Source organism: Arthroderma uncinatum (assembly GCF_011692745.1).
Source record: "Arthroderma uncinatum strain CBS 119779 chromosome Unknown scaffold3, whole genome shotgun sequence".
In the NCBI taxonomy this organism is placed as follows: domain Eukaryota; kingdom Fungi; phylum Ascomycota; class Eurotiomycetes; order Onygenales; family Arthrodermataceae; genus Arthroderma; species Arthroderma uncinatum.
The window spans coordinates 4,479,045-4,502,654 of record NW_022983865.1 but is presented as its reverse complement, the minus strand read 5'-3'; the positions used below and the strand labels follow the sequence as shown (position 1 = coordinate 4,502,654).

The window sequence follows — 23,610 nt, the reverse complement described above, 5'->3', positions numbered from 1 at the left end:
GGCCGCTGAAGCTCTGTATTATATTCAAATCCGCGTCAACGCATTGCTGAACTCCGGACTACCCTATCCGTCTCTTGCGTCTATGCCCAGTTTCAACCTCGACTCTTCCTCTCGATATACAAGCATAACCGTCAAGCAATGAAAGCCCGAGCAGGCTTTCGGGCCTGCGGGCTCCCTCTACGAGCTTCACACACCCTCTACTCTCCCATTGCTTACCGGCCGACGTCGATATGCTCGCAATGTCTTCACAACCACATCTCCGTGTCGATACCTCCACGTCACATTATAGCCCGCAATTACCATCCATCACGCCGGAAAGACCAGTCCGCACTCGCATCAGCTGTATCCGCTGCTCAGAGTCTCTTTTCCAAGGATATATCCAAAGCTCCTCCTCCTCCGCTTCCCTCGAACCCAGGCTCTCTGCCGTCGAACGTATCCGTTGACCCGCTCCGGATGGTAGCAAAGGAGTTGACGTTTCTAAAGAAGAACCTGCGCACTTTACTGGGTTCCGGGCACCCGATTCTGGACCAGGTTGCCAAATACTATGCCCAGGGTGAAGGGAAGCAGGTCCGGCCTATGCTGGTTCTCTTGATGTCCCAGGCCACAGCGTTGACGCCCAGCTGCCCGCAACGTCAGGAACGAGACCGGCTGCTTAATTCCCTGCTCTCCTCTCCATCTTCTGGCCCGTCAGGAGCCTACATCAACGATTCAATCAACTCCCCCGCTATTCTCGCAGATACAAACCCAGACCTCATGCCGCTCAGCTCCCCATCTCGCGACACAGTATACTCTCCTGCAAAGGAAAACTCGAATGATAACTTTACCAACGTTCTCCCTTCACAACGAAGACTCGCTGAAATCACCGAATTAATCCATACCGCATCCCTACTCCATGACGATGTCATTGATAACGCAGTCACCCGACGATCTAACCTATCAGCCAACCTTGCGTTTGGAAACAAAATGGCCGTGTTGGCTGGAGATTTCCTCCTTGGTCGTGCATCCGTCTTCATCGCTAGGTTGCGCGATCCCGAAGTCATCGAGCTGCTGGGTACGGTAATGGCAAACCTCGTTGAGGGTGAATTCATGCAATTGAAAAACACCATGCAGGATGAAACCAACCCGGTATGGTCGGAAGAGATCGTCTCGTATTATTTGCAAAAGACATATTTAAAATCGGCCAGTTTGATCAGCAAGTCCTGCCGTGCAGCAGCGTTGCTGAACCAGAGCGGCCCCGAGGTTGCAGATGCAGCATACCTCTTCGGAAGGAATCTAGGACTCGCTTTCCAGCTGGTCGACGATATGCTCGATTATACAATCAGCGGAGAGGAACTGGGTAAACCAGCCGGTGCCGACCTAGAGCTCGGACTAGCCACTTCGCCTCTACTTTTCGCCTGGAAACAGCGGCCAGAGCTCGGAGCTCTGGTTGGTAGAAAGTTCTGCCGCGAGGGAGATGTTGAATTGGTAAGCTAGCCAGCCCTTTCGTCTTCCTTGAATCGTTCTTTTCTAACCGTGGTTCTAGGCTCGTCATATCGTCTCTCAATCCGACGGCCTCGAACAGACTCGCGCCCTTGCCCAGCAGTATGCCGATAACGCGGTGGCAGCCATCAGCAAATTCCCTGACAGCGAAGCGAAGGACGGACTAATCGAAATCTGCAACAAGACAATAAATAGAAGAAAATAAAACGCCTAAAATCGCCGACCATAGAGGATTAACGGCCAGAGATGAAGGGATTAGGAAAAAAAATATGTTCGCGTGGTGTCGTGGCTAGATCCCTATGTTCGTTTCCTCGTGGCCCAGTCTAGGGAACATGGGAGAAAGGAAAATAGGGATAGATGCTGAAGCACAGAACCATTTTGGACTTTGTTATGTGCCTTTCATACATTTGTTTATTCTTACCTTTTATTTTGTATACCTCCAGATGCAAATAAAGGGAAGATGGATGAGTGAGCAATCACACAGGGCTAGGGTGGATATCTGTATGTACATTTTTGTTCTGTAAGATATAGGAGCAGTGCCTTTTCTTATCCCGGAAACAATCATGTATTAAATTAGCCTTATGTCTTCCTATTCTAGGCTTATGAAGGGGTGAATCTGGCATTTTTACTTGTTTTTATTCACTTGGACAAATGTTAATAGAATGTACATTATTTTTCTTCAGCTATACCCTCCAAGTGTATTTCTATCAACCACTGATAGCGGGAGAATGTAGCCTTGTTCATATCGACATATCCTTTCCATGTACATGTTTAACAGTAGACAATCTCCAGGAAGTTATCATATTGGAGTACCTGGGTTACTCCAGGATACACTTGGCCTCAAATCATTCTCCTGGTCGCTCTCGTCCTGAGAAACTAGCCTCACACCGCCAATGCCATGGGTCTGGGCCGTTCGCTGGCTATCCAAGCTCATCTTTGGCCGAAGGCCACTCGCCGGAGAAATCGGTGATAAGCGGGAACCACTCCCATAATGTTGTGGTGGAATATCATTTGATCTGACTTTCAGACTTGGTTTACCGTGCTGCTGTTCATATTGCCCCTTCTTCGCGCGCTCGTATTCAGCTACCAAAGAGCGACAATATGCCGCAGCCTGTATGCTTAATGCATAGTCTGCAGGCGCACATTTGGCATTGTTCCTAACCAGTGGTGGTGCACCGGCGGAAACTAGTAACCGGAAGGTCTTCAGATTGCCCCATGCGCTTGCATAATGTAGTACCGTGTTACCCACGGAATCGGCTAACGTCAGTGAGGCCCCGCGTTTTATGAGCTTGGACACGGTACTCGTATCCTCGAATGAGTTAGGGTTCGATGCTGATGACGAAGCCCTGGGTCTCTGCCTTGGTGGCACCAATGATGAGGTATTCGATGTCTGACTTGAAATGTTGGCACTCTGCGCTGCAAGCATCAACGGGGTAGCGCCATTTTTATCCTGCCAGTCAATAGTCTGCTTGAAGCAGGAGGCCAGGTAATCCGCGCAGTCTGCATGCGAGTTTGCTGCTGCAAGATGAAGTGGTGTAGAAGACTCTGTATTAAGGCTGATTCCGGGAGCACAGTCAAAGTCCATGAATGCTACATCTGGCACGCAGGAGTCGTGGCCCAGGCTGACCAGCAGCTTGACAACCTCGAGATTGCCTAGAATCGCGGCTAGGTGCAGGGAGGTGTTGCTCTTATCGTCAAAGTCGGGATTGTGTAAGAAGGCAGGGTATTTCTTTGCTATCCGTCTAACTAGCAATGCGTCACCTTCGAGGATAGCTCGTCGCATGCGGAGTTGAACCGGTAAATCGTACCTGCGAGAGTTAGGATGCTGGCGGATGGTATGGAGCGGGAGCTCGGGGGTAGGCTTACATGTCTGCTACATGGTGCTCCAGCCGCCAGCTCTCTAAAAATCCAAGTCCGGCGCCCCAAAAGAAGCTCTATCCAGCTCGATCTCTTACTCTGTTTGCTTTGTTCGCTTTTCTTGCTTTTTGTTGATTTCTCGAAGTCGCGGAGAAGTTGATGTCACGTGGAAGTATGACGTTATGTAATCAACGAGACATCGAAAAAGAGCATTAAAAGAAGAAGAAAAGAGAGAAACACATCTCCAAGGGAAGAGGAGGTGGTGAAATAATGCGGCTTGCTCATCTTCACATCCCGAACATCATACCGTTTACACACGCCTCGCGTCTACAGCAAACCCTCGTATCACGTCTGCTCGCCTATAAGAAGAACCAGTCACCATCAAACCCAGAATCTACTACATCGTCTATCCCCGATCCCACGATCCTAACATTCACCCCTCGACCGGTATATACCACCGGACGACGAGATCTGCCTGCATCATGTTCTCCTAATGACCAGCAATTGAGCTCTTCCGCAGCTAATGCGTCGAATCTTGTCCTTCCAACCCCTCTCGAACCAATTCGCCATATTTTGACCCCGAACTCCTCTCCAACCAATGCGTCTGAACGTCTCGCGGAATTCCATCCCACCCTGCGTGGCGGGCAGACTACCTACCATGGCCCCGGCCAACTAGTCATATATACCATCCTCGACCTCCGGGCTTTGCGAATTGGTCCCAGGGCGCATATACGATTACTTGAAGACAGTGTTCTCGATGTACTAAAAGGATTTGGTGTCAAGGGCGGAATCACTACAGAGGACCCAGGGGTGTGGGTACAGCCGGCGACACCAAAGTTAGACGAGATGGGCAGCCAGGGCAGTGGTATTCCTCGCAAAATTGCTGCCGTTGGTGTCCATTTGCGGCGGTTCGTGAGTAGCTATGGTGTTGGGTTCTGCGTTACCCAAGAACCGCTATGGTATCTCCGACAGATCGTTGCGTGTGGGCTCGAAGGAAAAGAAGCCACCAGCCTTGAAGGCGTGGGCGTGGACGTTAAACAGCTTACGATGGAAGAAGTCGGAACACGATTCGTCCAGGCGTTTGTGGACAAGGTGAACTCGGGAGAGCCAAGTGACGGCCTCGGCCCGGGGATTGATGAGGTATATAGAATACAAGAGGGGGACGTTCTCGACTGAATCTTGATTTGATATACTCCCTGCTTATATGTATATTAAAGTGCCGTCTACTGGTGGAATGTACTAGGGCGTTGGTATAGATATAGAGTCTACATGATAGATGTAAAACAGGAATCAGATAATATTTTCACAAAGTACTTAATAACACAGGCGTCAGCCGTCAAACGTTCACTAGATCGTCTCTAGATAACATAACAGGAGGATCAAAGACAACAGCATTGTCCCTGGGCGGCGAAGCAATCCATATCTAGAAGGCACACTATAGACTCCGAGCAAAGAATGAAACAGACAGATAGTCAGAAGAGGTCGTAAGGAATAGGAAAAACGAAAGGGGGAAAGGCATCCCGTTCAACGATGGAGGGTATAGATACTTATATACAATTGGCGTTTCGAAGACACCACAAAGTTCGTGGGCAGGGTAGGACGCGAGTGTGCTCCAGAAAATGACGGGATTCCACCATGCTGCACCCAGGAAGAGTATTGGGAATAAAGACAAAGATTAAAGAAGGGCAAGGCAGTTGGCCGAGCAGACGAAGGTAAAAGACAGAAAGTACTGGGAAATCATGAAATTAAGGCGGGTAGATGAACATAAAAGGAAAAAAAAGGACGAAAGGGAATCGTCAGAAATGTTGGTCCTATTGGATCACGCATTTCCCGCTGCTATCTGATGATTTTGCAGGTTTTACTGAAAGGGCAACGCGAGCAGCTTCAGTAAAGGCTTCGTTGACTCCACGATTTCTCATGGCAGAGCATTCTAACCTCTAGTCAGTAACGATATCCCGATATCCCTTCTCAAGGTTGGACGCACCTAGGTATCGTAGAGCATTTATTCGCTTTGCCACCTCGAGTCCCTGATTATAAGTTATCACGGACTTGGGCTGCTGTTGCGAGGCAGTGCCATCATCTTTCTCGTCACTGGCTTCTTCTCGGAGATCGCATTTCAGCGCGACAACGACGATCTTTGCTCCGGGGCAGTTTTCGCCAATTTCAGCCATCCATTTTGACTCTACGTTCTCGAGGGAGTCTTTGCTGTCAACCTATGAAGCCACCGACGTTAGACGCATGACTTGCGCATGGTATCTGGAATCGTAGCATACACTGAAGCAAAGCATTATAGCTTGGGTGTCGTCGTATGACAGAGCACGGAGGCGGTCGAATTCTTCTTGTCCAGCTGTATCCCATAGGGAGAGCTCCATGTGGATGTTATCAACGTAGATATCTATAACAGTAAGCCATTGGACTTCTGATCATACCATTGCAAACAGGTAGTAAGGGAGGTATACCATGAACATAGTTCTCTAGAGGAATCTTCGTATCAGTAAACATATCTCTTAATGGGCTTCAATTGGGTAAACGTACCAAACACAGTAGGCTCACTGGATCATGGATAACAATGTTAGCAACTCAATAAAGTGCGCGGACAGGGAGAATTTCATACTAGACAGTCGGGAAGAATCTAAGATCATGTTAGCCGTCAAGTCTCAAGGTCCTCGTCCTTCCGGAGCAAAATATAGTCGCGACTCACCCTCTTGTGAACACATTTAACAACGAAGTCTTTCCGCATGCGCCGTCTCCTCTATCACCACCATGTCAGTCCAGAACACAACCCTGAACCTCCAGCGCACAACTCACAAGAGCACCAGCTTGCGCTTCACGGTCTTCTCTCCCCCACAGAGCGACGAGAGCGGCATCTCGAATGGCTGTCTGGTCGGATGCTACTAGAACCCGAGCTCGCACGACCAGTGGCCCTAGGATCGAAGCGAGTATGTGGGGAGCAGACGAACGGCGATACGAGCGAGCGAGATCGAGCAACAGGGACAAGCGGGCGGATTGACAATCGCGGAGTCGAACGGTTGAGCGAGGCTAGCGGGCGTTCGATCAGGGGTAAATGCGATCGTCCGGGTAAGGCTGCGGCAGACGAGATATGGGCGATCTGGGAGCTGGAAGATATTTAAATATCCAGTGGCATTCGATCGCCGAGGCGCCGTGAGAAGCGATGGCAGAGGAGCAGGAGCCGGGCGAGAGCGCAGTCAGATCGATGATGTTGTCCAAGAAACCACAATCGATATGCCGTGGCCGTGGCCGGGATCAGGGATTCTAGTTCTCGTATACGCCAACCCCGTGATAGCAGGGCGAAGATATAGAGGATGATTCTTATACGGAATATCGAGAGCGTTGTCGGGGGGGAAGACGTTGTCGCGGATGCACAGGAAGAACGGTGACCATGAACCGGACTTGGGATAGGAAAAAGGACTGAGAGTTTTGAGTAGTAATAGACCTCGACTAGCTATCTATCTATTTATACAGGGAAACAAACCTTGACCTGCAGAACGGCGCAGTGAGTCTCGTAATGGATTGACTGGCGGACTGATTCTGGCCTCCGTTTGTTGCCCGTTTGATCTCTGGCCGACGTGGCCGTATAGAGATCAAGCCTCGACCTGTCAGCTCGTCGATCGAAAGCCTCGCTGCGTCCAGCTGCGTGAGCTGGCATGACATGGCGCTTGTTGCGCAGGTACGAGATCTTCATCTGGCCTGCATCAGTGGGCGTAGTGCGCAGGGTTGAAAGAACGGACTGAAGCAGAGCAGGAGAAGTAGAAGTAGAAAAAGAAGCAGGAGAAGCAGGATAAGTAGAAGAAGAAGTAGTAGTAGAACAAGTAGAACAAGTAGAAGCAGAAGAAGTAGAATATACAGTCGAAGTGCAACCAATTATGCCACCCTTAACGCTAGATCAGACGAACGCCCAAATGCAAACCAACCATTAGCCCAATAAGACATTATCGTCGTTGTCCTATCAATAAGCCTCCTGTTCCTTCTCGAGATTCTTCTTCCCCCGCTGCAGCCGATCTGCAAGATCAATGTTTCCTGCCTGTCGGTGGATGTTGTTGACAAAGGCGCCACGGCCGCCGTATTTACTCGACTCTGCTCGAGCTTTTTCTTCCGCCTCCCTTTCGGCCTTCTCTCGTTCTTCTGCTGCGTTGATACGGCGTGCGCGATCCTCGTGCAATTCGTCTGCGTTCTGCTGCATGGCTGCTAGGCGCGCTGCACGTTCGCGCTCGGCGTCGGCAGACGGTGGTGGAGGGTTGCCCTGATGTATTTCTGGTTTGGGCCGGCGTGGGGGTGCAGAGCGCTGAGAGCGATGTCCATTGTGTCTGCGTGTTGACTCTTCCTCGCGGCGTCGGTACGGCGATCGTGATCTGTCCCGGTCTCTGTCCCGCTGGCGAGGGGAGAACGAACGTCTTCTATGGCTTGGAGAGGGCGAACGACGGGATCTGCGTGGTGGAGATCGGCTGCGAGAGGCACTGCGTGATCGGTCCTTTCGATGATGGCGGCTTCGCCGATCGTCTTCATCATGGCGTCTCCTTGATCGGCGGCTCGAGTGCCTGTCCTCGTCACGGTCACGGTCACGGTCTCGGTCTCGGTCTCGGTCTCGGTCTCGATCTCGATCGCGTTCGTCTCTGTGTCTATGATGTCGTCGATGTCTCCGTTCCTTCTCCGTATGGGCTGTTGACCGGTCGTCATCAACACCAGCAGCCTTTAACAATGCCCTCCTCCGAACGGGATCATTCATCATCGCCTCGTATGCAGCCTGTTCCTGTTTCTTGATGGCAAGCATGGGGTCCTCCCTGATCTTCGACGCCGTGTCTCTCGCCGTGTTCGCGCTCTGAGCCAGCATAAACGAGTCCTCGGTCGCGGCCTTCTCCAGCTTCGCATGCTCTGATCCTTTAATCAGCCCGTCGATTCTCCTTTTACCCAGTAGGTATCCTTCCATCTCCTCCGTCGTCCCAGCCTGACCGGCAGCTGGGCCAGAGTACATCCAGTCGACTCGGTTCACTCGTTTCTTGCCGCCAGCGGCCTCCTGCATGTCCTGTAGCTCTTGTATCTGCCTCTCTTCCTGGCGCTCCTTCATCATCTGGTCGATCCTCTTGCGCTCCTCGAGCGCCTTCTTCTGTTCAACCCATACTCTCTCCTGGTTCTTGAGCAGCACTGGATGCCAGCTCTTCTTCACATTGAGGTCGCCTCCCATCTTGACTCGTATCACAGTCTTATAGACCCTCTGCTCGTCGTGATGTTCGTCGTGCTGTTCACTGTTGACGTTTAAAAAGAAACTCGCGACGGCAAAAAAGATAAGAGGCTGAGTCTTGGCGCTGAGTAAGGGTAACACGTGATAGATGATGTCAGGCTTACCTAATACTAGTTAACGACTTGTGCTTTCTTTCTAGATAACAAAACATTCGCTTTTGATACTCAACCATCTCGTCTTCTTCTCGCGATTCTCAGCCTTCTTGTTCCTGTGTACTTTGATATATCGCTGCTGGTATTAATAGTCGGCTTGCCGAAGCATCCACGATGTCGGACGACGACGATTTTATGCAGGACTCCGACCAGGAGGAGTAGGTCCCACCTCAACCTCCGCAGTCTAGATGATAGCTCCTAACCCAAGCCACGCATTAGGTACGACTTTGAATACGAAGACGCAGACGACGACGACTCCGGTGACATCGGTATCGAAAATAAATACTACAATGCGAAGCAGATAAAAGTAGACAACCCGGAAGAGGCTATTGACGAGTTCCTGGGGGTACCGCTATTAGAACAAGATAAAGGCGAATGGTGAAGCTTTGCGATCTCTTTCCCTTTTTGTTTCTAAGAAATAAACTGACACGTTATTCATGCGACAGGGGGTTTAAAGGGTTGAAGCAAGCGATAAAACTAGAGTTTCGACTGGCTCGATATGACAATGTTAGCTCTCCCCCATGGACTGCTTCCTGCGCCGGTTGCTAACAATAACAGGCAGTTACACATTACCAGGAGCTACTGACATATGTCAAGTCAGCGGTTACGAGAAACTACTCCGAGAAATCCATCAACAACATGCTAGACTTTATTGAGAAGTCGTCTGATGATGAAAAGGCGTACCACTGCATGGAGAAATTCTACTCGTTAACCCTCAACTCCTTCCAAAATACCAATAATGAGCGTCTTTGGCTGAAGACAAATATAAAACTCGCAAAGTTGTGGCTGGACCGGGAGCAATACGCCCAACTTAGCAAGAAGCTCAGGGAGCTCCACAAGGCATGCCAGAAGTCAGATGGAACGGACGACCCTGCCAAGGGAACATATTCACTAGAGGTATATGCTCTGGAAATTCAAATGTACGCCAACACGAAGAACAACAAGAGGTTGAAGGCATTGTACCAGCGAGCGCTGAAAGTACGGTCTGCCGTCCCGCATCCCAAGATTATGGGCATCATCCGTGAATGTGGCGGGAAAATGCACATGAGTGAAGAGAACTGGAAGGAGGCACACAGCGATTTCTTTGAATCATTCCGGAACTACGACGAAGCAGGATCGATGCAGCGGATCCAGGTCTTGAAATACATGGTTCTGGCAACCATGCTGATGAAGTCGGACATTAACCCGTTCGACTCCCAAGAGACAAAGCCGTACAAGGATGACCCTCGAGTTTCGGGGATGACAGACCTGGTGGACGCCTTCCAGCGAGACGACATCCACACCTACGAAGCAATCCTCCGGGATAAACAGGATCTCATGAACGACCCCTTTATTGCCGAGAATATCGACGAAGTCAGCCGCACGATGCGCACCAAGGCTGTCATGAAACTCATCCAGCCCTACACCCGCTTCAGCCTGGCTTTCGTCTCTAAGAAACTAAAGATATCCATCCCCGAGGTTCAGGATATCCTGAGCTATCTGATTCTAGACAAAGAGCTACTTGACGCCAAGATTAACGAAGAAGTCGGCATCGTGGAAATCACCCGGATGGGGGCTGTTAATGCTGCTCGTGTCAAAGCTCTGGCGACCTGGAGAAACGAGCTCGACTCCATGTGGAATGCAACCTTTACACACGCCGATGGGTTCAAAGTAGACGATTCCCGCATGCATCCCTTGATGGGCGGCTTCAGCGGGATGGGCATGGGATACGGCCCTTATGAAGCTCTTAATATGGGAGGCATGGGCGGAAGAGGCCAAATGCATACGAAAGTAATGAAGGGACGCCCTGGACGGCCTGCCTGGGGCAAGTACTCAGGAAACTGATGGTTCACGAAACATGGAGTATATTGTTAGCATGAATCATGATAGAGCAGCTTTCCACCCTCAACACTCTCTAACTGTAAATAATGGAAGCAATTAACGGTTCCATTAAGAGATATATGATCTTCGCGTTAAGTATTCGCTATGACGTCGTTTCGCCCATGGCGCAGCAGCGCTTGGCGGTTGATCTTCGTGAACGGCCAAATCATCGTCGGCTTTTGTTCACTCTGTGGTCTTTTTCAGTGGAGTTTTATCACCAAGCTGTTCGAGGATGCTCGTGTTGAACGAACATCCTTGGTCGATACGATGCATTTCATCGCCGCCACATATCCTGTATCCTGGTTGGTCTTCTAGCCCGCAGGCCTTCCATCCAGAATCCTACGACATCTGGCCAAGAAGCTAGCATCCACAGCCTGACTCGATGATATATTTATATAATATCCTCAGGTTCTCAAGATGCAGTGAGATTATTGTCTCACAACCAAAGCACATCCATCCAAGATGGCCGTCACGAAGCACTCTAACTCCGGGCAGCGATCCTGCAGATACATCAAAGTCTTCAATGTAGGGAAACGGTTCCTACTACCGATAGCAGCGCTATGTGTTCTCTACTGGATATTCGTAATCGTCGCCTGCATCTACTCTGCCGTGTACGAAAAGAATGCTGGCGTGCATGACGACTATCCTCCCATTCGATGGATAGACACACTGGAAGATTGTGATCCGTTTGTTGTCCCCTTCCTCTAGCATGTTTCCCATGCATATATAGCGAATACGAGCTGACACTGCTCCCCATTGCAGAGGCCAAATTATATGGTTGTTTATCCCCATTTCCATCGAGACATTCCATGTTCCGATTCAGTTATGGCTATATCATAAAGACCTGCTCCATCCCATCGCTGCCCTGGTACTATCGTTCTGTTTTGGGGGATTATGGTTGTCCTTTTCTGTCCTGGCCCCATTGATTGATGCGTGCGTCGAAAACAAATTCCCTGATGCATGGTACGGGCTTTTCTGGGCACGGCAGGCAACTGGCTACTTGATCACGCTGGTATACTTGGTCTACACTTGTTTTGCATGTGCTGCGGTTCATCACTGGAGGCGTGGTAAGAGGGCGGGCGACACGGAGTTGAGTGACGGTGATATCGAATTGAAGGCGTAAGCCTTTTTACTCCTCATTACGGCGTCCATTATGATCGACGAATGATTTACTGGGTAGGGGAAACGCTGTGGAATATACACAGCTGGCAGCCCGGCGTTCCAACACGACCTGATGGAATAGATTGAGCGTCATTCCATGATAGGCTGATAGTTAATACCCAAATGCAATGTCTAATGAATGCTTTAAACTTTGAGATATGTACTCACGGGTCGGAGACAAGTTAGATAACCGTCATGTTGTGTTGCTCTGCTCGCGTAAAATCTGCCGTCTCTACATGACTCTGTACCACGAAAGAGCAAACGGAAGTACCTGCAAGACGGGGCAGGAATATCCGAACGGCTATTGCTCATACGGTGGACGAGCAAGTGAAGCCTAAGATACAATAGCCATATTGGGGAAAAGGGGGTGCAAGCCGGGTGACCATCAGCGCCGCATTATGTATCTACCCGTCCACTCTCTGTCGTGGCATGCATGCAGGCAGCCTGTTGGTCCAGTAGGCATCCGACAAACGGCCTAACCTCGCCTCTGACCTCGTACATGCATGATTTATCATGGCTGTCAAAGGAATTAGTGCCAATTCATGATTTGCATCATGCATGAAGTAGGAAGCCGCCTATTGAACACAATCAATCAATTCCTTTGTGACATCTAAACGACCTCAAGGAGAGATGTAAGGCAGAAGACAAACCAGATATTTCCGATACTTCCCTTCGCGGTCATTTGTCTCCTCGCTCTTGGCTGCTGCATTGTATCCACCACTTTTATATATGCTGTGTTACTCTGATACGCAGAGTAGATGTGTATTTTCTTTTTCTGTTTCCTTTGTCTGTTGTCCTTGATGGGTTAATTAATCTTCGACGTCAGATGTACGGAGTACTCCGTAGGATATATGATAGAGAAAAAAAAAGGGGGGGGGGGAGTGAAACGTGCTAGATAATTGTTAGTTGTTGGTTTGCCATGAACAGAATATCCTGTGCTACTTCAGGATAGGTACCTGCCCCCAGCACGAGGAACCCGGGAATTCCTCAGGTGGTACATAGGATCCCTCAGTCTGCAGCTGTCCATATAGAATGATGCACCTACGGTAAGTGATCTGGCCCGGATAATGTCGTTTCTAAGGGAAGTCGCACAAGTGACAATGAAGTCGTCGGGTTGGCGATTCGTATAAGCCCCGATGACGATTATATTGTCCGAGGGCCATCAGACACTGAAGCGAATGCTTGTCCATGCATGCATATCGGAGAGACATCTCCACCAGTAGTGCTAACGAATTTTTGTTGTGTGATCTTGGAGTCTCCCCTTCGTACATGGAGTTTTCGTGGCATGGTTTAGCCCCAGACGTCACTCCCTTGAGACTTTTTTTTGGGCATATGGAGACCAGGACATGCCCTGTAACACACCCGCAAAACTAAGGGCACTAAGAGTAACTGGTAAACGGTCATTTCCCTAGGTCACATTTTGACATCCCGTCCTGAAACTTGGCCTGGCTGACCCGGTGTTTCTTTTGAGGCTCTTCACTTTTTGGAGCTCTCACGGCCGGATCATTGCATGTTTGGCTGATGGTTTCAACGGCATCGTGCTGCTTGACAGCTCCCCAGCCACTGTTACAACGCTAACGACGGATCCCTAGTTCCCGATCCGTTAGTCTGTCGGGTGCTGGAAGGTATCTTGCAAGTTCTCCTTGATGGACCACAATTTCCGTACTCTGATACCGGCTATCCAAGTAATAGCTCTGCGATGCGACATGGACATGGCGGTCAAGGCTTGGCTGGCTTTCGGCAATAGCTCCCCCAGGAACGCTACTCCGCAATTTGAAGAGCGGTCGGCTCATCATTCCGATAAGGCGGAGATGATAGAATATGCATTAAGACTAACGCCAGCACGCTTGCTCATCCGTACTCGAGTTCCTGTACAACCCCGGAATATAGCTGCTTGTGGCCTCGTATTCTAGCTAGCTAGCTTGAGGATCGTTTGCTATGCCGATAACAAGCTACACCTCCCGATGAACAGCAAGTTATTGGCCGAAAAAAAAGCATCACTATGATTTCCCTAAGAGTCAACGGCTGTGGAGAAAAGAGTTTCTACCGTGAACGTAGAAAAAAGCTTCTGGCTTTAAATAACACCAAACGCAAACTGCATTTTGAGTGTGCATTTGGGCGTACCTTTTTTTTCAAAGTAACCAAATTGAAAAAAAAAAATGGGTGTGCCTTTCGAGGTGACCAGTGAGAAGCGTTCCGGCGCAGGATTTAGAACCGGACGTGCTCTTCTGTGATGAATATGTAGGTATCCGATGCAATCTGGGCTGGCGATGCCATAGTTGCGTTGGTATTTCATGCAGCATGCCTTGTAGTAATAATATTACTATTACTATTGTCTGCAAGAGAGAGAGAAAAAAGAAAAAGAGGCAGGAAAAAGAGGTCCTGTGCCAAGCAGCGTTTGACAAATGATATCAGTCTGCTCCTGGGGGCCCTTCGTGGCTAGAGGTGCTGTCGCCGTGGGCGGATTAAGTGACCAGGAGCAAATCTTATCTCGCCCTGAGACCGGTTCCTCTGTACCGGAGGAGACAGCTGTACCCTTGTCGACGGAGTTGCAGCGATCCATACCAGCGAGAAGCCTAGTCGGAATATCATGATATCCTCCCAGACGATTGGCCGGTACGGGGCCCTGCACCCGCTCCCTACGGCCCATCCGCGCACAGAAAAGCTCTAAGATAGCCCTCTGCTGACTGCGCGCGGTGCTGCACTGCAGTCACTCGGTGGGACGGAAACACGCAGACCAAAAAGAAGACAAAAAAAAAGACAAAAAATAAGAAAAGATAGAGAGGGCCCTTGGTGCTGGCTACCGGAAGACAGGGGGCCCCAAGTCCGTTGCCCGCTTGCTGGCTCCCTTGCAGGAATTTATGCAGACCTCCATTGATCAATAAAACAAGAGGATCCCTCTCCCCGTAAATAATGTTTTCCCTTTCTCCCATCTGCTGGTCCCCCTAACTTTCTTTGGATCCTCGCCTGCCAGCCGTGTCACACAGAGGGTGAAGGTCGGTACCCGTTGCGGGCTGCAGAGTGCGCATTCCGTGGCGCCGTATATTCGTCGCAACACCACGACCGAGCCATATTCTGGAAGTCGGCTTGTCACTCTGTGCAATGTGCCCGTTTGTTTGTCAATCGACGCCCGGCTCCTAGTCTCCGGGAGCCTGCCAACCCCACCCGCCAGCGCTCCGCCGACTAGTTTGGAGCATGATGCCTGCGCTCGACCACCGCTAAATCGGCTATAACTTTTGTGTCCCTGACTTATTTTTCTTTTCACCACGATTTCCAGGGCGGGTTATACGCTCGTCGCTAGCGGGTTACAGCAGCGTGTCGTAAGCAGGCTCAGCTGTTTGGTTCATTTCCCGATCATCGCCATTGCTGCATAGTTACATGGCCAGAAACCCAACCCCCGTTCGTAGCGTTTGGCTTCTATAAATCGCCCTTGGATGCCAGCTCTGGATCGATTCAATGTGCGTTCCTCTCCTACTCAAGTCTTATATTGGCTATCATCTTCTTGTTGTTGTCGTTGTCGTTGCTCGCCGTGTTCTCATTGCTCGTCGTTGTTGTCACTCTCGTCACCGTCATTGTCACTCCTCGTCGTTCTCATTGCTGTCGTTGTGATTGTCATCTGTCGTTGCGTCTGTAGCTTCGCGAGCCGTTGCAGAGCAGCAGAAGTTCTCTTGCTGTTCGAGTTGTAGCGCGCATGAGGAGTCTGCTGGTTCCCATAGCCATGACGATGGAGGCCGAGAGATCAGACGTTTACTCTTTTTTCCCCACAGCGCGAGAAGAGCATGTACCGATGCCCTTCCACTACGAGAACTACACCACCCTCGTACACAACCCGCGATTCAACTTCAACCCTGCTCAAGCCTACCAGCCGCTCTATAGCGACTATCTCGTCCATCCGCCCATCATGAGCAACATCCTGCCGCCAGACGATATGGCGCAGTTCCAGAAGCTCTCCAACGAGTATGAGCCGGAGCTACAGGTGAGCATCAAACAGAACACTCAACAGCCCGTCTATCTGTATTAACCAGTGTCAAAGGGCCCTCTCGTCGGCTTGAAAGAGTCCAGTGTTGCTCTCAGCCAGGAGTATGCACAGGCTGATCCTGTGTACGTCGCAAAGACGACGGTATGTCCTGAAGCTCCCTCACGTCTGCAATGGACGGAAACTGACAGTAGGGATAGTCATTGGCGCAGACACACTCTCACTATCGTATCATGAAAGGAGACGGCAACTGTGGATGGAGAGGTTTGAGTTTCCTCCCCTCAACTGCCAGACGTGTTCATGACTTGCTTATCCCGATTTAGCTGTGGCCTTTGGCTATTTTGAAAACCTGTTCGCCCTACGCGATCAGTCAAAGGTGGCTCAGGAGCTCTCTCGGATCAAGAGCTTCAACAAGCTGTTCGATGCCGTGGGCCAGCAGGAACATCTATACGAGATCTTCGTCGATGCTACCGAAGAGCTCTTGAACAGCGTCTCCGAGGAGATCGGTAACAACAACCAAGACGGAATCTTCATCCTCAATGCATTCAACGACGAGTACAACTCCAATGCTATAATTACGCACTTCCGAGTCAGTTGCCTGCCTTTTATCTCCTTTTCAACTGAGAAAACTTGAATTGCTGATTCCTTCCTAGTTAATGACAAGTGCTTGGATGCGTCTCAACCCTGAACGATACGAAGCATTCCTGTCCATCCCATTAGATCAATATTGTTCCAGGACAATTGATACCGTGAGGACAGAGATAGACGAAATCGGTCTTCAGGCACTGGTCGATGGAGTCATCGAAGCTTCTGGCTTTGCCGTTCAGATTCTCTATCTTGACCGCAGCCAGGGCGACCAAGTGACCGAACATCAACTTACATCTCAAGTTAATGCTCCCCTTGGGACCATCAAACTGCTTTATCGACCGTATGCCTCCCTCCACAGCTCAATCACAGGTATAGCTCCCAGCTAACGGTCACCCTCTAAGTGGTCATTATGATCTTCTCTATAGCTCTCCCTCCTCGACAGGTCCCATCTACCAGTATTCTATGACGTGCGATTACGCTTCCTGGTATCCGAATTCTCTCACCTTCGATCTGAACCCAGTCCTAATGGCGGTCCCAAGTCTCCCACTAGATCCGGCCACTAACCCCCCGGCCGCATCTCCGTACCAGTACACCTACCCTATCCATCCGGCTCCTAACATGATGCCACAGCCCATCCCTGTGCCCGAGCCTGCCACACCAGAACCCGCGACGGTCAACCTTCCATTCCGCTCGCCTCCCCTGGAGGATAAATCTTCAGAGTTGATGATTCGAATGAATCCTCTGGTAGATCCGGATATGAATTGTTTGCCCTTGAGCATTCCATTTAGAAAGTAAGTCTACAACATCTGCACAAAGTTTCCCCCGTGCTTACCATCTCCGTAGCTCCCATTTCAACCAAGCACACTTCCTGAACTCTGAGTTTCAGCCATCGCAATGGGATCCAAGTGAAATCTACAAAAGAGAAAAGAAATCAAACTCAAGCAGCCGCTCGGGATCTTCTTCCGAGTGATGACCTTGCCACGGTTTATTTGTGTTAATGATTACGCGTTTAGGAAGGAGTTCTTTGCTTGTTTTTTTATTATTCCCCCCTTTCGGCCAAGTTTGTCGGATCACACTGAGATATTTCGGTTTACTCACCTTCTTCCCACCCACTCGATGAGTTAGAGTGAAACATCGGTTTACGCTTCTATTTCCATGTTTTGTATTTCTCCCCCTTCTGTTTCCTTCCTGTTAGAACGGCGAATACATTTTATGTACCCCGCTCATTCTGTCATGTCATACCTTCTATATTCTTCGTCGATCCCTTGGTTCACCAACCTGGTGCAACCCACATTTGTTTTCCTATCCTTACTTAGTTATGCCCTTGGCAGGAGAGCTAGTTAGAGCATCCTCGCATTTTCGCTTCACTTTCTTTTTTTTACAAGAGACAGTATCACTAAAATCATATCCACTTATCGGCACCAAATCGTTATCGTATAAATTAAAGATCTCCATTCCTACTCCGTAGACAAAGACACTTCGACGGCGAAAATGTCGTTGACTAAGCTCAGGGAAGTCTCCACTATAACGGACGGACGGGCCTTCCCGCAAACCCTAAATCTAGCTTTTATATTGACAACATCCTTCGCACGCCACAAGAGACGCATCTCCAGGCCCAGGTTGAAGATGGAATGTACAGAATAGGATATTTGACAACTACTTGCCCAACGACATAAGTTTGGTACCGAATGGGAGCACCCTCGTATAATATGCAGTGACATGCTCCCAAGCGACGCTCACCAATTGTGACAGGTCGACTTTTTCGCCTTGCGAGGTTGAAACGGGTCTATGAGCCCCTTAACCCAAATCTCCACGGTTCCTTTCATACTCTTACTTGGTTATCTCGCGCCCTATATGGCTCCGCCCTTTAAACGCATGGATACCTCTGGTGCCTGAGCATTGTTACGCCATCGCTAGCTTCTAACCCGAGCTCTCCTCTCCACCAACGCTCAATGCACGCTCAATGCACGCCATCCAACTCCTTGGTGAAGAATAACTAGTTCTAGCCCTGCATTATCTCCAGGATGTCTCGGAATGTTACGGCAACTAATGAAAATCCTAGTAGTTTGAATCCTGCAAAAAAGAAAAAGAAAATCATGCCCTGGACTCGACGCTTTGACGCCCTATAGTTACTAACGGCTCTATAACTGGGTAGGCAGCCAAGCGAAGCCAAGCACCGGAGATGATGTGCCAAGTTATGCGGCCATCGGAGGCTACGTGAATGACAGCTCATCCCCGTTTATCTCATCTCCCCATGGCGTTCCTGACGTGCAGGTGTTGCGAAATTGCGCGCATTTGACGGCGACCTAGGCCCATGTTATTATCTACTTATTAATAATGTATGGCGAGAGCCGATTATTATATATACCAAATTGATAGATCACCTAACTTGAGATGGAGCGCGTTTCGAGGCTATCTCTTGATTGAAAGAATGCCGGTGGTTTCAGGTAGATCCCTGTTTGAACTAGATGGGGCTAACGGTGCTTCGCACAAGCAACAACTGTTTCCGAGCTCCTACTGCTACAGTGCTAGGATGCAGTATCGTCGGAGGCAGTAGTGGGTTGAATCGCTGGGGCTTTCTACATCTCTATAGAGAAGTATCTTGTGGAATGACACCGGAGGTACATATATGTCAACTTCCCAGTCATAACAGCCGCTCCACCAGTCGCGTGATTAAAGGCCTGGGCTAATATCTTCGCGAAACAGGTACCATCGGCTATATTGCATCTGATATGTTGTTCGTTCTATATATGATATGCCCACTTTGCGATAATATCTGCTAATATTACTTGGCACTACTTTACAGGAGTCTTCTTTATGGCTATTCTTTGAGCTTGGGGCCATAAGGCGTGTGTATGTGTAAAGAGTGTCCGGAAACTCGTACATAGTATATACATAGAACGGTGGTCAACGGGCGCCTAATTTATTTGGAGGTAGTATAGGCAGTCCCTGTCCGGCATTAGGCATCTTTGGTCTCCAGATCGGCGCCTAAGGAGCAAATCCTCTGGTATCGCGGCCGAAAATGGTCGATCAATTCCCCATCTCATTTCGTTCTTGTCCTCAATGAGTACTGGGTCATGACGGGTATATGCCATTTGGTTGCTGCCGCTCTTCCCCCTCCGAAACGACCGCCCAATCCCTCACTCCACCCTTCAAGTCGGCAATCCTGCCTTCCTTGACGGCAACAACCACAACATTCACATCGTCATCGATGATGGAAGGCCGTCTCTCCTCGCCTTCTCCTTCCTGCCGTGCCTGGTCGCCACCACTGAACGCACCGAGACCCACCTCGTCCGCTATGAACGTGTTATTCTCCAGATGCCTTTCCCTGCACCACTTCTCCTCTTCGCTACCTGAATCTAGCACCCGCGCCTCGCCAATGATCGTGGTACTGATGCTGCTCATGGCGCTGGTGTTGATATTCAGCAGTAACGCCGCGAGACTGGACTGTGTGGCTGCGGGGGGAGGTGAGCCTTCTCGTCCTGCGTCACGAGCCCGGGTAGGAGGCCTGTGGGAGACCCAGTCGTGCACGAGGAGGGAAACACGCGGGTTAGAGCGGAGGTTGAGTGTCTTCTTGGAGGATGGGTTGGTGGTCATGATTATGGTCGGAGTGGGGTTGAACGGCGTGGAGGGGAGATATGTATAGCTCATCAGGGAGATGTGGGGATTGAGGCCATCGCAGGTTGCCAGGTGGAGCTATCGTTCAGGTTGTTAGACCATGGCGTGTGTGTGTACGGCGAGGGACAACCTACGAATCTAGAGTTCTTGAGGCAGGAGACGACTTCCTGTGGGAGACAGGTTGCAAAGTAGGGATGTGTGGTAGTGGCAGACGCCTCGTAGCTCAGCGGCGGATGCTGAGGGCTTGTCATCTTCGCAGCAACTGGATAGTATGATAGTTGGACGGTGTGTTAATTCAACATCAACCCTTCCTGTTGATATCTCGTCTTTTTGTCTCTTGCTTTGCCCACTTCTCATTGCTTACTAAGCCTAACGGAACAACGTACATCCGTTGTGACGTCATATGTAAACTAACCCAAAACGGCCAGTCCGGGGTAAGTCACGTGTATCTTACATAATCTCTACTTCCTTTCAACTTTCAACTTCGACTTTCAACTTCAACTTCAACTTTCGACTTCATCTTCCACTTCGGCCGCTTTCCTGAGCTTTTCTCAGCTTCATCTTTGCCGTTTCCTGCGTTCTGGCTGCTCGTCAAGGGCCAATTAGTCCTCTCCGTTGTCTCTCTTTCGTCTCACCAGGATCTTTGCCTTCGCTTGGTACTTGTACAAGCTCTCTGGTCGGTCGAACGGCTACGGTGTTTCCCCGTAATCCCTGCCCTGACCTTGCCCTGAGCTAGCTTCCCCTCTTTCCATACAGCTGCTTGCAGTTTCAAAGCCTCGTTCGTCTTCTTCAAACTTCCCACAAACAAACTACAACGACACTGCTCGACCGAGCTCTTCGGCTCCAGCGTCAACCCTCCTTTTGCTTTTTCTTGTCCCGCCTTTGCCTATCCCATAGAGCTCACCCTCCACCGTTACGCTACCTTTTTACCTCCAACGCGTCGTTCGTTTACGCTCGCGTGCCACCCGCCATCATGTTGGCATCGCGTCTTGTCCGATCCGGCACCGCTTCTTCTCTCTTTCGCCCATTCACCACCTCATGTACCCGTCTACGGGCCCCCTCTATCAGAGACATTACCCCAGACGATGCTTCAGCGTTCAACACCCGTCAGAAGGAGTTCCGTGATAATTTAGAAGCTGCTCGGAAAAGAAAAGCAGAGCAAGACAGTCAGTCGCTTGATGCTTCTGTCCCTGTTTCTCGTCATTCTCGTTCTGCCCCATCCCTTTCCTCTGAAGCTGTGTCATCATCTCCCACTGCTCCAGATGCGAGCAATGCGAATGGATCTGCCTCTGTCGTTGATGCTGCATCTTCGCTGGATGGCCAGGCACTAGGCTCACTGTCCACTCACCGCATTGTAGGAGACCGGCAACAGTCAGAGAGCAACACCAACGCTGGACGTGGCCGTCTATCCAGTCTCATCTACGGCACCAAGGAAGGCCAGCAGCTAGACAAGGATATCGAACGGTCCTTCTCCGAGGTCTTGGCGCGAGGAAAGTACGTCCATTCAATCGTCTTCCACGAGGTTAAGCCCGATAAGGTCGACGAGTATGTCGGTCTAGTCGGAGACTGGTACCCCAAGATGGCCGGCATGGAAGACAACAAGGTCAACCTCGTTGGCAGCTGGCGGACACAAGTTGGAGACAACGATACCTTCAGTACTTATCCACATCCCTCTTTCCCTGTGAAAATTGACCCTTTCTAAATGCTTACTGACGGTTCTACAGTTCACATCTGGGAGTACCAGCGATACACGGGCTACCACGCCTCCCTCCACGAGATCGGGCAACAACCCGGCTTCGTCGAGTTTGACCGCAAGCTTAAGTCTCTAATCAAGAGCAAGAGCACCTCGTTGATGCAGGAATTCTCCTTCTGGCCAACCACACCTCCACGTCGCCTGGGCGGCGTCTTCGAGCTCCGATCTTACACCCTACACCCAGGGAACCTCCTAGAGTGGGAGAGCCACTGGAGACGCGGCCTTGCTGCCAGACGCCAGATCATGGAGGGAGTTGGTGCATGGTTCGTGCAGATCGGCGACCTCAACACCGTTCACCATCTGTGGCAATTCGCAGATCTGGAGGAGCGAAAGAAGCGACGTGAGCAGTCGTGGGAGCTTGAAGGGTGGGCCGATACAGTGCACAAGACCGTTCCCTTGATTCAGTCAATGAAGAGCAGGATCCTGATTCCCATGCCATGGAGCCCGGTCGGTTAAACGCTGCATGTGTGCATGGTCGACAAGACTAGGATAAACCGAACCGATACACGATCTTCTTATATAGAAGAGAACATGAATCTAGAATAAGATGGGCGAAGTGTGATGCTTTCCCTGGCCCGAGGGAGCATCTTTCTCGATGCTGAGCACGATATCTCATACCGAAGATAAGAAGACAAGTAGGCAGGGCAGGGCTCTAGGTACCAAGTTCTGGGCGTTTTACATGTATATTTTATAGCACCTTCGCCGTACTCAACAAATATATACCAGGTCATCCGGCCGTGTTCCCTTCGTCCGCTGTAGTGCAACCCTCCCCCAGTATTCCCCTACCCTTCATCTCGAATCCCTGATGCCATCCCATGTCTGCTCAGTCCCTGCCAAGCCGCCCTTTCCTTGGCTTCTTCTCAACACACAAAACGTCACTTTTTGCCCTCGCATTTCTTTTTCTCTTCCCAGTAACCGGCAGAGGGGTGAGCGATCGTGAGAAGCGCGTCTTTCATCTTTCCTTGGTCGCTTCACTAAAGGGTTGCGCATAAAGAGATAGGACGGGGAGTGACCGCACCACGCGACACGGCTCGTATAAATATACAACTTACCATCTACAGAGTACCTGTACTCCCCACCTCGAGATTCAACCTATATCGAAATTTCTTGGATGCTTTTTAATACTCCCCTCGACCGTCTCGTGTTTCTTCGTCCGTCTTTAATCGCCTGCTCGGTCGTCATATTAATATCCCTTACTTCATAGCCGCCGTAGCATGACGTACATACGCGCGCAGGCCCTTGATGGGCTGAAACAGTACAAATATGCATCGGTCGATAAGTCCTTGACATCGAAATATATCCTGAAGCCGTTCTATACGAATTATGTTATTGATCTGTTTCCAATGTCGATGGCGTGAGTTGGCGATCCCTTTAGTACCCTACTGCATCTTTGCCGTTGGATAGTCTGCTAACATATTTGATAGGCCGAATCTTGTAAGGCAGCTCCCTATTACGAGTGATGTCAGGAGAAATAGCGAGATTTCATACTGACGGATGCATGTTAGATCACACTGACCGGATTTTCATTCGTGGTCGTTAATTTTCTGACTTTGCTGTGGTACAACCCTACCCTGGACAAAGACTGTCCTCGCTGGGTCTACCTTAGCTGGGCCGTGGGACTGTTCTTATATCAAACATTTGACGCCGTCGACGGTACCCAGGCGTATGTCTTGCTACTTTTCTTGTCATTCTGATAGAGTGTATGGTAGAGTATAATTGCTAACTGCTGGTATAGTCGAAGGACAAAGCAAAGTGGGCCTCTGGGAGAATTGTTCGATCATGGTAAGATAATCCGTCTCTCAGCAAGGTGTTATGATGTTAACTTTCTAGGTGTCGATGCTTGCAATACCGGTCTTGGAGTACTTATCTTTGCCGGTGCGGTGAATCTAGGACAAAGCTGGGCAACTGT

The 23,610-nt window shown here is 50.1% G+C and overlaps 9 protein-coding genes across 9 annotated transcripts; 5 read left to right on the top strand and 4 right to left on the bottom strand.

Moving 5' to 3' along the window:
- Positions 1–138: 138 nt before the first annotated feature.
- On the top strand, positions 139–1,684 carry GIQ15_05128 (decaprenyl-diphosphate synthase subunit 1; the record flags this gene model as incomplete). Its single annotated transcript, XM_033552545.1, has 2 exons — positions 139–1,464; positions 1,523–1,684. The coding sequence occupies 2 exons, from the start codon at positions 139–141 to the stop codon at positions 1,682–1,684; spliced, it is 1,488 nt and encodes a 495-aa protein (XP_033406275.1).
- Positions 1,685–2,278: 594 nt separating this feature from the next.
- Positions 2,279–3,262, bottom strand: GIQ15_05127 (uncharacterized protein; the record flags this gene model as incomplete). The annotated part of the gene is made up of 1 exon (XM_033552544.1): positions 2,279–3,262. One exon carries the CDS (start codon positions 3,260–3,262, stop codon positions 2,279–2,281), a length of 984 nt encoding a protein of 327 aa, XP_033406274.1.
- A 344-nt stretch (positions 3,263–3,606) lies between these two features.
- Positions 3,607–4,512, top strand: GIQ15_05126 (octanoyltransferase; the record flags this gene model as incomplete). The annotated part of the gene is made up of 1 exon (XM_033552543.1): positions 3,607–4,512. The coding sequence occupies one exon, from the start codon at positions 3,607–3,609 to the stop codon at positions 4,510–4,512; it is 906 nt and encodes a 301-aa protein (XP_033406273.1).
- A 761-nt stretch (positions 4,513–5,273) lies between these two features.
- GIQ15_05125 (small Rho-type GTPase) lies at positions 5,274–6,203 on the bottom strand (the record flags this gene model as incomplete). Its single annotated transcript, XM_033552542.1, has 6 exons — positions 5,274–5,549; positions 5,610–5,731; positions 5,872–5,888; positions 5,951–5,968; positions 6,038–6,088; positions 6,145–6,203. 6 exons carry the CDS (start codon positions 6,201–6,203, stop codon positions 5,274–5,276), a joined length of 543 nt encoding a protein of 180 aa, XP_033406272.1.
- Positions 6,204–7,303: 1,100 nt separating this feature from the next.
- GIQ15_05124 (pre-mRNA-splicing factor CWC25) lies at positions 7,304–8,536 on the bottom strand (the record flags this gene model as incomplete). Its single annotated transcript, XM_033552541.1, has 1 exon — positions 7,304–8,536. One exon carries the CDS (start codon positions 8,534–8,536, stop codon positions 7,304–7,306), a length of 1,233 nt encoding a protein of 410 aa, XP_033406271.1.
- Positions 8,537–8,859: 323 nt separating this feature from the next.
- On the top strand, positions 8,860–10,569 carry GIQ15_05123 (COP9 signalosome complex subunit 2; the record flags this gene model as incomplete). The annotated part of the gene is made up of 3 exons (XM_033552540.1): positions 8,860–8,903; positions 8,965–9,091; positions 9,304–10,569. The coding sequence occupies 3 exons, from the start codon at positions 8,860–8,862 to the stop codon at positions 10,567–10,569; spliced, it is 1,437 nt and encodes a 478-aa protein (XP_033406270.1).
- A 4,888-nt stretch (positions 10,570–15,457) lies between these two features.
- GIQ15_05122 (uncharacterized protein) lies at positions 15,458–17,300 on the top strand (the record flags this gene model as incomplete). The annotated part of the gene is made up of 7 exons (XM_033552539.1): positions 15,458–15,742; positions 15,800–15,886; positions 15,943–16,006; positions 16,066–16,331; positions 16,396–16,670; positions 16,756–17,121; positions 17,174–17,300. 7 exons carry the CDS (start codon positions 15,458–15,460, stop codon positions 17,298–17,300), a joined length of 1,470 nt encoding a protein of 489 aa, XP_033406269.1.
- A 2,105-nt stretch (positions 17,301–19,405) lies between these two features.
- GIQ15_05121 (uncharacterized protein) lies at positions 19,406–20,199 on the bottom strand (the record flags this gene model as incomplete). The annotated part of the gene is made up of 2 exons (XM_033552538.1): positions 19,406–20,026; positions 20,083–20,199. 2 exons carry the CDS (start codon positions 20,197–20,199, stop codon positions 19,406–19,408), a joined length of 738 nt encoding a protein of 245 aa, XP_033406268.1.
- Positions 20,200–20,921: 722 nt separating this feature from the next.
- Positions 20,922–22,157, top strand: GIQ15_05120 (uncharacterized protein; the record flags this gene model as incomplete). Its single annotated transcript, XM_033552537.1, has 2 exons — positions 20,922–21,603; positions 21,673–22,157. The coding sequence occupies 2 exons, from the start codon at positions 20,922–20,924 to the stop codon at positions 22,155–22,157; spliced, it is 1,167 nt and encodes a 388-aa protein (XP_033406267.1).
- Positions 22,158–23,610: the final 1,453 nt, after the last annotated feature.